Source organism: Buteo buteo, chromosome 23 (assembly GCF_964188355.1).
Source record: "Buteo buteo chromosome 23, bButBut1.hap1.1, whole genome shotgun sequence".
In the NCBI taxonomy this organism is placed as follows: Eukaryota; Metazoa; Chordata; class Aves; order Accipitriformes; family Accipitridae; genus Buteo; species Buteo buteo.
Window position 1 is genome coordinate 23806437 of NC_134193.1, and position 12738 is coordinate 23819174.

Genomic DNA, 12738 nt, shown 5'->3' on the forward strand with positions numbered 1-12738 from the left:
AATTCCCACCAAATTAGGATTTGTGCAGGTGTAGCTATAGGTGTGGTTACCTCAACAGCATATAACCTCTACACTCACTGCTTCAAGTGAGGTAGCCCCATCTCTACTTCAGAAGGGGCTTTCTCATGGACAAAGAAAGCAAACATGCTAGCATTTACTCCAATGGCTGGGTCTGTAAGTGCCATTGAAGAAAGCATCCTAAAAAATGCCATGTTTGTCCTTTACATAGCAGCCTCATTCTTCTCTTGAGGAAAATGTTCATTCATAAAAGGATTTCCAAAGGTTATATTAATAGGATGTTCATCCTTATAGGACCTAAAGCAGGATGCAGCTTGAGAATCTTCTTTACACATATGCATCCCTCCCATGCATACTGATAACTTCTTAGAATACTTTGGCTGGATTTGGTCTATGAATAGAAAAATCATTTGAGTCTTTATCTTTCCTTTCAGTTATGGGGTTAGCCTTCTTTTGGACCTGTTTGGGACTGATTACACTTTTCACATTATATAACAAATGATTAGCCCACTCTATTTTTTAACTTTGCAGTTTCCCAATGCCATAATAGGCTCAGAAGCATTATACTGCTGAATAATTTACATTCTTTTCCAGGTACCTGCTAATCTAATGTCATTTGAATAATTTGCTCTCCTACCTGGTGCAATTTCAAGTGCCAAACTGAAGAAACAGGCTATTGTTCTCTAAGGAGGAAGAGGAGAATGGTTTTCCTGACATGAGCCAGCCACAAATATTTCAGCACTTTCCTATGTAACTTGAAAGTGATTCTGACACAGCTTTTAAAAGCAGAAAGTGAATGTTGTCCTTAGGACCAGATAGAGTCTCATGCACTGAGTGAAAGCAGACAAGTTAGATGGACAGAAGATTAATCCTGATTCCTGCAGGATTCTAGAGCCCTCAACTTTTTGTGGTCAGAGACTGCCATGAACTGATGTTTGGCCACAAACTGAGTATCATATCTTCTGCCTATTCTTTTCTAAACGGTTCTTTTTATTGTTAAGCTGCTTTGTGTGACTGAAGAATATTTGGCCCATGTTGGGTTTCAATTCTTTCTAATGCACAGAATGATTGACAGTGTTAACTTGCTGCAAAGTGTCAATTAGGATAGAAAATTGTGGAACAACATTTTTATAATCTAAGTGCACTGAGTTGCTTGGCAATGTGGCTGCCTCAGATTTTGTATCAAATCTCTGGACAATTCTGCTGTTCACATTTGAGCTATTTGGGAAAAATGTATTTTGGCACAGGACAGTTGGTTTCCTTTTCATTCAGTTACATTATTCAGGAATGCCCTGACAATGGATTTAAGGCTGTTTAAATTGATGTTGTGCTAAAGGTTGTCTTTCATTCTCTTGTTTTTTTCTTCAGTCTGAATGTTGTTTGTCTTAAATCCCTTGGTACAGTAAAGCAAGTAATCAGGTGTTATGTATCACATGGCCCTGGCTCCTCAGAGTGATTCCATATCATTGTTTCTGTTCTGTCTTTCTGTGGATGACTCGGCTCCACTCAATTCTAGTACATGATGCACCTTTATGACATACCGTACTGGCACATGGTACTGCTATTATGAAATCATGGTGGCAATGAAAGCTAGGGAAGATTGACAGTGGAGCAAGTACAAAGAAGCCTCCACACCAGTGTCCAGAGTTCAAAAGAAAAATGAATGTAACTGAGCCTTCTCCTCTGAAAGAACTCTCTCTACATCCATAGCTGTATCCCTGGCTGTGCCCTAGCACTCCTGTGGTCAGAGGGTTTTTCTGTTCCCATGCTAAGTGGAGCACTTTTTCTGTTTTAAACTCTTTTGCCATAAGGCATCAGTGTTCAGACTTCATCAATCACCAGAAAACCTCCTCTGAGTTTCCTAAGATTGCATAGAGGAGAAATTTGCAAGCCAACTTCTAGCTTACAAACCATGAAAAAAATGGAAGTTAGTTTAATTGAACAGGCCCTGTATTAGAACAAGCTCCCTGACATTAGGAGTATTTATTCTGTGAACTTGCATGATTTTCTAAATTTTTATTTTGAAACTTCTTTAACAACAACAACAAAATACCTGTATTGTTAAATGTAGGTCAGCTGTAACTTTTGTGTTAAGTGTTCATATTACCATCCTGAGAGTGAAGCCCAATACATACCAGCTTTTCAACAAAACCAGTTCCTGACGACAACTGCATTTAGGTCCTGGGACATGTGAAAGTGTATGGAAAAGTTGACAAAGTTTCTTTGATAGCTCAGGAGTTGTGTGAAAAGAGTGGTAATACAAAATATATTTATACCTTTTTTCTCCTTTTTTACTAAATAAAGACAACTTTGAACTGGGAAAAATATCCGTATCTGCTAGGGCAGGGCATCCAATGCCATTAGAGACAGTGTAGAAGCTTTTGAATGTGGTAAAATCCTATCACCAGTAAATGGCTTCAGACTGTTCGAATATGATATAATCTGAATTATTCTGTACCTGTGGACTTTTGTGATTAGTTATCAGTGAGATAATTCATGAAGATGCAAGTGTTATGTGGACTGCCATTTTAACGAATGTGCCACCTATGACCACATGTATTGTGCATTAATAGCATTCATAGGGTTTGAACCATGTGCAGGACAGTGACCAAAATGATGACACACTAACCAAAACAGAACTATTCGAGTCAAGAGTATTTTTTAAAGTTACTTTACTAGTAGCCCTTTCCCCTTAAAAGATAATAACCTGATCTGTCTTAAATATAAGCTTAATTTAAAAAGGAACACTTATTGGCATTAAATGTACATATATGAGAAGCATGTAAATATCTACCTACTCCTTTCTAATGTGGTGTAGTGGAAGTGAACACCAATGAGGACTTGTGACATTTTTTGCAGCATATTGCAATTGAGATTAACGGATGTTTTAACAACTTTCAGTTATGTTTAACAAGCCTCCCTTGGAAAGAACAGTAACTGCTGACTGATACAGTAGCAATAGAACGTGCCTGTACACACTCAGAATTCCACGTCTTTTAGAATTTAAGGGTCTCTAAAGTGTTATATATGTTATTGTATGTACAAGAGGTAGAGCGTTCTAGCCTTCAAAAATATACTTCTACTCAAAATTATGAGCCATAGAGCCTGTTGGAGAAGTTACAAAATGGTCTATTTTCACTTGCTTATAAAACAGATTCCCAACTAGAAAGGAAGCATATTTGCCAGAAACCATGATGGGCCCCAAAACAGTGTGGCATGAGTGGAGGGCAATATTTATGAATGTTTCTTATACCCAGTCATTTGTCACTGACAGAAGATGAATCTCTGGAGAAACTAAACCCTTCAATGCTACTCAATCCTTAAACTCAAATCCTACTCAAAATTTTGGAATTTGGAAATATGTCAAAAGTAACTTGAACTCGCTCGCACTATGATCATTTGAATGTAAAAAGCATTATATAGAAGAAAGATGAACATAGCAAATAATAGTTTTACACAATAGTCAGGTAAAAAACTTTTCACAGTTGTGAAATTGTTGCACAATATAAAAAAATTCAGAATTATGGCAGTGTAAGAATATTATTAAAATATCTTAAATTTTAAATGAGATTTTAAGTATTAAACGTTTGTAACTGCTGATTTGAGTTTTTATGCTGTCATTTGGTACCATTTGCTGTCATCTGATACTTTGAATTGAAAGCTGCTATTGAAATACAATATACTGCGTATCAGTACTGATTAATACAGTATTTTCACAAAAATACTACAAACCATACAAGTTTTTATCCATCAAAGAGAACAGCTGCAATAGTTGTGTAAAAATAAACATTATCTCAGAATTACTGTTTTCAAAATTGTGAAGATATAAAGTGTATGTAGGCAATACTATTAATTTATGTGCAGTTTTGATGTAATTCAGTGCCAAAATGCATGGTTTTCCAAATAGCACTAAAACGAGGCAAAGAAAGTAGTTTTCAAATTGCGACTTATTTGTCACATTATAATGTAAACCAATTTCAACATTTTGGTTTGTTTTGTGTGAAAACTGTTGCACTATTTTTGGCTGTATTTTCCAGCAGTCCACTGCATGCCATTTGTGTAAGGGTTCTTTCTATAATTCTTGTGAACTGTCTCACCCATAACAACCCTGGCATTGGAATCTAGTTTTTTGGCAAAGTATTTTGTTACCTCAGTCTTGTATCAGGTTGCTGTATTTTTCAGTTTGTTACATTGATACTGATTGTTTCACTAATTAAATACTTTAATGTAAAAAAAAAAGTTTGTTTACTTCAACAGCAATTGCATTTGGTTGTAAGTTTAAAAATGTGCAGAGTATGTATGCTGTTAACAATAAAATATTCTGAAAAAGAATAGAAGTATAGAAGGAACATTTTAGCTCAAAGGCAGCAAGCATGTTTTATTTGTGAATGAATGGTAATACAGTTGAACAGGCTTTATAGTGCACAGTGTGTAGCCATTTAATAGTATAAATACAACAAAATCCAAATTTCTAACAGAAAATAGAAAAACCCTCCAACTTTGCAGTTCTTTGAAGTGGGATTTGGAAGGTCCAAAGAAGTAGAGATGAACCTATCCTATTGTTTTCCTAAGAAATGTGTTTTATCACTGCCAAACTTGCATGTTGACTTGGATAGCAAGGTAAGTTTCTTTGCACTTATAGTTAAACTTTATTTACACACTTGGATTCTCAACTCTACCCACTGAAATCAACAGGAAAAAATACTTCATCTACTAATAAAATTATCTGCCCTGCATTACACAGTATATCACTGTAGAAATGTGTAATTGTATCTTCTCATATTAAAATCTGAAATTTCCTTTCTAATTTCAGTGATGAAATCAAGGTTCAGTTAGAATCTTGAAACACTGAGCACAGCTGACGGGGGTAGCCTAGCAATCAGATGTTCAGTAGAACTTTCTCTTGGAAAAGATCAATGTGGAAATGTTGACCAGTGTCCATCTTTGATAACTTCTCTTCTTTATATGTATCATTTTTCTCTCCATCCCATGTGTAAGCAATCAGGAGAGGAATGCGAGAGACCAGCACGGATAAGTTGAGACCTGCTGGTCAAACTAAAGGGCAAGAAAGAAATGCACAGGCAGTGGAAGCAGGGACAAGTATCATGGGAAGAGTATAGGGACGCTGCCCAGTTGTGTAGGGATGGGGTCAGGAGGGCCAAGGTGCGGCTGGAGCTGAACTTGGCAAGGGATGCACAATAACAAGAAAGGCTTCTATACGTATGTCAGCCAGAAAAGGAAAGTCAAAGAAAGTGTACCCCCTCCATGATGAACAAGACTGGCAAACTGGTAACAACAGATGAGGAGAAGGCTGAGGAGCTCAAAAGCTTGCAGCCCAGAGCCCTGAGGGAATTGGCTGGTGTAGTTGCTGAGCCACTCTCCATGATACTTGAAAAGTCATGGCAGTCAGGTGAAGCCCCCAGAGACTGGAAAAAGGGAAACATTGCACCCATTTTTAAAAAGAGTAGGAAGGAGGACCTGGGAACTACTGACCTGTCAGCCTCACCTCTGTGCCTGGGAAGATCATGGAACAGATCCTCCTGGAAGCCATGCTAAGGCACTTGGAAGGCAGGGAGGTGATTCGACGCAGCCAGCGTGGCTTCACCAAGAGCAAGTCTTGCCTGACCAACCTAGTGGCTGCCTGAGATGGAGTGACTACATCAGTGGACAAAGGAAGAGTTACAGATTTATCTATCTGGACTTCGGAAAGGCCTTTGACACAGTCCCCCACAACATCCTTCTCTCTGCATTGGAGAGATGAGGGTTTGATGGATGGACTGTTCAGTGGATAAGAAATTGGCTGGATGGTGACATCCAGAGAGTAGTGGTCAATGGCCCAGTGTCTGGATGGAGATAAGTGATGAGTGGTGTCCCTCAGGGGTCTGTATTGGGACCAGTACTGTTTACTGTCTTCATCAGTGACATAGACAGTGGGATTGAGTGCACCCTCAGCAAATTTGCAGATGACACCAAGCTAAGTGGTGCAGGGTGCAGTTGACACACCTGAGGGATGGGATGCCATTCAGAGGGACCTGGACAAGCTTGAGATGTGGACCCATGTGAAATGAGGTTCAACCAGGCCAAGTGCAAGGTCCTGCACCTGGGTCAGGGCAACCCCAGGTATCAATACAGGCTGGGCGATGAAGGGATTGAGAGCAGCCGTGCAGGGGAGGACTTGGGGAGTGCTGGGGGATGAAAAGCTGGGCATCAGCCGGCGATGTGCACTCGCAGCCCAGAAAGCCAACCACATCCTGGGCTGCAGCAAGAGCAGCGTGGCCAGCAGGTCGAGGGAGGGGATTCTGCCCCTCCGCTCCACTCTGGTGAGACCCCACCTGCAGTACTGCATCCAGCTCTGGGGTCCTCAGCACAGGAAAGACATGGACCTGCTGGAGCGGGTCCAGAGGAGGGACACGAAAATGATGAGGGGGCTGGAACACCTCTCCTGTGAGGACAGGCTGAGAGAGTTGGGGTTGTTCAGCCTGGAGAAGAGAAGGCTCCAGGGAGACCTTATAGCAGCCTTCCAGTACTTAAGGGGGGGGGGGGGGGCATAAAAGAAAGATGGGGACAGACTTTTTAGTAGGGCCTGTAGTGATAGGACAAGGGGTAATGGTTTTGAACTAAAGGAAGGTAGGTTCAGACTAGATACAAGGAAGAAATTTTTAACGACGAGGGTGGTGAGACACTGGCACAGGTTGCCCAGAGAGGTGGTAGATGCCCCATCCTTGGAAACATTCAAGTTCAGGCTGGACGGGGCTCTGATCAACCTGATCTAGTTGATGTCCCTGCTTATTGCAGGGGGGTGTGGACTAGACAACCTTTAAAGGTCCCTTCCAACCCAAACCATTCTATCATTCTGTGAATCCCCATTCAAGGTAAATAAGCTCCACATAATGACTGGCAAAGAAGGTGCTTTAATTTCTGAAGAAACATAATTTCACGAGCAGTTGCCTGAGAGATAAATGTTACATAATGTGAAGATGAGAGCAAAACAAGCTGATATAAAATGGCTACTTTTAGAGCTGAAAAAGAAAGCACATAGCCCTTTCCTGGAATGGACTCCTTTTCCTGTTAACCCCCAGAAACAGGAAGACTGTTTCAAAACTTTTTTTATTACTTTGTAGTCTTGGAAATCACTTTGATCTGTACAATTTTCCTCTAGGGTCATGTCCAGTGTTTCACTGTAAATATTTTATGAAGGAAGCGTCAATAAGCATCTCTTACATCTAACATGGTTCTTTTCACTGATAGCATCAGTGTAAATGGGAAAATTGATTGGAATTCCTCTCCTCCCCATAGGCAACAGGATAGAAAATAAACAAAGTGACCACATTAGGAAGGAAAAGCAACAATCACTATATTCCAAATTGCCATTATTATTGTTCTAGAGGCAAATTGCAGGGGAGAAAGAGGACTACTTTCTGCATTGCAGTATTTCACTATGAGACAATATGCTTTTGTGATACAACATCCAAAGATCAGTACTGAAGAACTCATTAAATGCTTATGATGTCCAAGCCTCTGGTTTTGTAACCTGGGAGAAAAAAAAAAAAAAAAAAAAAACACAACAAAATGAAATCTTTAATAAGTTTGTTCCTACTTTAGATGTCAGGGTGTACTATGTATGTAAGTGATAGCACTGGCAGTTGCATTAATTTTTCTTCTGCAGTCAGTAATGGTTTAGCAAATTCTGAAAATATACCAGACCTTTCCTGAGGGGCAGCATAAATCAAAAAAGAAGAGAAGTCAAAGGTCTCAGTAGACCTCAGATGTGAGACCAAGTCAGATAAGCATATTAGGAAGGATGAAAACACCCATTTTGCATCAACTAAAACACAGTTGTGCATAAGGAAGTGCAGATAGTAATGAATTGGAAGAAGCATCCTTTGTGTTTCTGGACTTTGTCTGTAGCCATGCTCCTGCTGCCAGAAATCAACTTTTCAGCTTTAAGGAAGAGTAGATTTTGTTCCAAGTGATTACTTGCTTCAGATGCTTTGGGTTTGAAAGCATGTAACCGAACATAAAGCAAACAAGCAAGGTCAGAAAACAAATAGATTTGTTCTAGTGTAAGTATAGAGAAAAGTCTATCCAATTCTGCAGAATAAAAAAGTAAACAACCAGCTAGATAAGTTACTTTATATGTGATTTGTTAATTGATACCACTATCTTAATAAAATGATAAATATTTTTTTAATGCATAGGAACACCCTAAAACCCTGGAAACACTGTAAGTTAGTTGTAGCAAAATTGTTACCATTTCTTGTAATACTACAAAATTATTGATGTGAACCTATTTGACAAAAACACAATGAATGTATGCCTTGTCTTTTAGAGGGCAATGTCATACTCTTTCATGGGGCAAAGAGACAAAAAAAATGGAAAGCAAGGGACAACTAGCTGGTGCAGAAATAAGTAGGTGAAGATTAAAAACAAAAACAAAAAAAACCCCACGAGCAAAACCAACTTCCTTTTAGATTACAAATGTACTTGAAAGCAGCAAAGAACAGCATACTTGGAAGTCCAACTAGTTCTGTCTGCATTGTTTAGTAGTGCAATTGTTTTAATTCTTTCAACAGTTGGGAAAGGGAGAGGGAATAGTTTTTATTTCACCCACCAGCCTCAAAGAGGATATGTTTGTAACTGCTGAGGAGACTTGATCTTCAGAGCCTGAATGAGTGCAGGTGGCAGAGTAAAAGCATGTTTTAGCACACCTACCAAGTTATGAAAGTTATTTAATCAGTCATTAAAACCACCATTTTTGCAGCTGGTTTTTTGGATCACTGTCTGAAGCTAAGCACCTTATACGAGAGTTAATATAGTATACTGTTTTGCATAGACTGTTTGTTTTCTACAGAAGCATCACATATAGTGAACCCCTCCACAACCAGAGAGAGGTTCCTAGGTCCTCCAGGAACACAAGCAAGGATGTTCACATTATAGCTCAGACTTGCAATTAATTTTTAAAGAGCTAACATGAGACAACAAAGACAGTAAGGTAACACACAATTAAATTCCTCTTTTAGTAATTAAGTTCTCAAGCAGTCTCAACTACAAGAGGATAGTGGTTACTCACATCTAACAAAGTAGGTTGAGCAGTTCTGAATTTCTATCACAGGAACAATGCAGTTGTCCTCTCCCAAGATCAGAGGCAGGAGCTTGCTAGTGTTAATAAAAGCCCAACAGGTAGCAGAGAGGCTGTCTCAGCATAGCACAGTGTGACCCAAGAGTGCCCTTTCCACTGCTCTTGCCTTCTTAATACCTAGCCTGATTCCACGCTCATGTAATCTCTTACAGGCATGCTCCATCTCCGGAGGTGCAAAAGACTGAATCCAATGGCATAATTACATTCAATTAGCAGTAAAATGGGAAATGTTAAGAGGAGAGCTAACAATTCCCAGGCAGAGAATGTGCTGGTCAACTGTTAGGGGAGACACCTGTGGGGCTATCCAGTTCCTTAGACATCTTTTGGGATCAAGCTGCCTCTGTCTTGCTGCCCTCTGTCCGCTCTGAGGAAGCAAAGAAAGGAGGAGATCTTTTAATGTCAGAGCTACCAACTTCTGTACCAAACCCTGACTCACGGCTACTGTATGGCAGGAGCACATTTGTTTCAGTGAAATGATTCACTTTGGAGTGAGGACAACATAGCACACTGCGACATCATAAAAGGTAGGAAACAACAACAACAACAAAAAACACTAAGGTAGGGTATGTATGACCCAGGGTGAACTCAGATGATGGCTGATTAAGCCAAGGCTGTCAGTTAATACTTAAGATCACTCTATAAAACTGGGATCATCCTAATAGTGGTTGAAACTTGCACGCTGATATCTTGCAATTTCCCCTGCATGTATGTAAGTTTGCTGAGCTTCTGTCTCAGTGATGAATTGTTTTTGGACAGCTATAACTTCACTGTAACAACCCCTTAGCACTATGATACACAGGCAGTCTAGAAGAAGATGTTTGCAGACTGATTTTTTTTTTTCTTTCCCTAATTCTTCTGTGTCTGAAATATTGTTTCAGTAGTTAGAGAAGATTGGGTTTGGGCTTGTGTGAATTTTGTTCTATTAAATGCCTGTGATTTTATTCATATCTCTCGAGATTTATTTAATTTTTGCTATTACTTAGATTTCTGATGGTGGCTGGTTCCCTTAGATGGTTTTGTTTCTGTTTAATCTTTACAATGTAGAGAGGCTTGTATTTGTACTTTTTTTAAAAAAAATTAATTTTTGTTTTCCTGATTCATTTTGTTTTCTTATAGAGCTGAAGGTAAAAAAAAAAAATTTTTGCTTTTCTGTTTCTTTTCCTTACCATTCAATGAGTGTTACGCCGCATAGATTGAGCTTTATTATTGGATGAGGATTTTTTTACCCAAAGTTGTGGTACAAAAGTATGGCAAAATGGTAGCAGTCCTGGACTTACTAGTAGCAGTCTTTGACTTACTAAATCTTGGGAACCTGATAAGTTTTCAGCTAGTGATAACTACATGTGGAAGATCACGGAAATCCTGTTCTGGTTCTTCAAAAAAAAAAAAGTTCAGCAAGTCCTGTACCCATTGTTAGAAAGTGGGGTGAAAAGCAAGCTTGGTGGTGTCTGATAGCCCATCTTCATTAGTGAGTGGGCTCACCTGCCTTCTAAGAAGCAGCAAGAAATCCTGTACCTGCCATTAGGCTCTATTCAAACTGCAAGATAATTCTCTCCTGTCCTGTTTCTGGTGTCCAACTGAAGCTTTGCAGGCGACTGAAGAGTTTTTTTCATATCTATGTTTATTACATAAGCTATTAATGAAAATGTATCTTAATTGCAAAGGTATATTACAGTCAAGCATTCTGTAAATTTTTGTAATGGTAGCAGGAGTTTTAGATAATGTATAGCAGCGTTCCAAGCCAGTTCAGGTGTTATATCAAAAAACTTTTGGACAAAAACAAACCAGAAACAGCAAAGCAAAATGCAAAATGAGGCAAGAATGTACTGTACAAGCAAAGCATTTCTGGGTATGTGCATGGCTTTTAGGTTTCTTTGTTTGCCCTTTCTACTCTTTAGCATCCACGTATCTACTCAGATTTAGAAGTGTAAGGAACATATGTATACTGCAAGACAAGATTGTCATCTGTAGGAAGCTTACAATGTGCAGATTACAATTCCAATATTCATATATATTCTCTGGTTACTCACATCCACACTGACTCTTAACATACTGTAGGTTAAGGTTACTTTGCAGTGTCTTGTATATTTTGTAGTTTATACCAGGACTTTAAATTGCTGGTTGCAATTATTTTAAGTCTCTAGCATGGTGGCTTGCTCAAGCAATATGGTATTTTTTTTTTCCTTGTATATATTTACAGAAAGGGAGAGGTGATATGGGGCACACAGACAGTGAATGCAATTCACACTTGGGCTTATGCCCAAGTGCCAATCTTGGCATGCATTATGAGGGGCATAGGGCTCCATCAGCCCTGAAGAGATCACCCAAGTGATGATTACATCTAAAGCTTTTCTAAATTTGCTGAATTTTTGAACTGAGAAAAGGGGCAATGAGATAATAAAGGGCCTTAAGGGGTGGGTGGTTGTTGGGTTTTGTATTTTTCTCCTCCAGTTATTATTTTGTAAATGTTTCTCGTGAGCTAATTTCTTTGCCTATGCTTTAAGGTAAATGGGCCAAGTGATTCCTTTGTGTCTTTAAGTGACCCTTTTAGTCTCCCTTCTTACCTGCCTCTGAACTTCATTGTTTCTCCTGTACCTTTTACTAAGCAGAATAAACAGAAATGCTCAGTGAACTTTCTGTTTCCACAGAAACACTGGAAACTTGTCCGTGTATCTCAGGATGTTTTTTTAACGTGTTCAAACATTCCTCTCTCTCTAAAGTTAATTAACAATTAACGTAGCCACCAAGGAAAGCTGTACCAGGAAAGAGGGCCATATCGGTACGAAGTCCAATTGACAATGGCTTGGTTCCTTCTGCCAGTTATTTACACAAAGTCACAAAGGATCAGGCCAAGAGACACACCTCTTGCTGACTCCCACTCTTCCTTCAGCTTAGTAATCTCCTGACATCACGTTAGGGGCTAGTAGAAGAGATCTCCTAGAACGGAGATTTCCCCGAAGAAACTGTAAGTAAGTCAAAGATAAGGATCGAAATTTGGAGTTGCCTCCAACTATGAAGTGACACAGTTCCTTTAGAAAAGGAGAAGAGGGCTCCAGGTAGGAGCACAAGCCCTTTGAAATATCCATAGTGCCCAGGCCAAATTGATGCAACTCTGGTGTTGTAGTACAGTTCTATGAAAGTAAATGTGAAGTCTTAAAGGTGAAAGAATTTTTTTCTCATAATTTTTTGGTTTGTCATGGTGTTGATGGTTTGGTTTTTTGTTTTTGGTTTGGTTTTTGTAAGTAACTGCTCTATCTGATAAGCATATGTGTTGAGTTCTTGTACCTCAGTTAAAAAGGAAGTACGGTTTTAAAGCATTCTGTCAGGGCCGTGTGGGCACTAATTGCCCTAATGGCCCTGAGCAACCCCACCTGGGACCCCCACAGCCCTGCACCCACAGGCCCAGGAGCCCATTTAAGCTCAGCCCTGGGCCCTCAGCCCCCGCCTGAGCTCTGCTGTAGGAGGCTCAGGCCCACGTCCCCCAGCCCCCGTGGATCCAGCCCCTGAAGGGCCTGCCTTTGCTCCTGCCTTTGCTCCTGCCTTTGCTCCTGCCTTTGCTCCTGCCTTGTCCCCACAGACCT

At 39.7% G+C, this 12738-nt stretch overlaps 1 protein-coding gene across 6 annotated transcripts in view; it reads left to right on the forward strand.

Moving 5' to 3' along the window:
* RALGPS1 (Ral GEF with PH domain and SH3 binding motif 1) overlaps positions 1-5315 on the forward strand; it is a 133909-nt gene extending 128594 nt beyond the window's left edge. For 3 of the 6 annotated variants that reach the window (XM_075056132.1, XM_075056131.1, XM_075056136.1), the window contains one exon: positions 613-5314. In XM_075056132.1, the coding sequence (XP_074912233.1) occupies positions 613-642 (30 nt within the window). In that variant the 3' untranslated portion in view covers positions 643-5314. Of the gene's footprint in view, positions 1-612 lie in introns of all 6 variants that reach the window. The other 3 variants (XM_075056135.1, XM_075056137.1, XM_075056133.1) reach the window with 2 other exon arrangements.
* The last annotated feature ends 7423 nt before the right edge of the window (positions 5316-12738 follow it).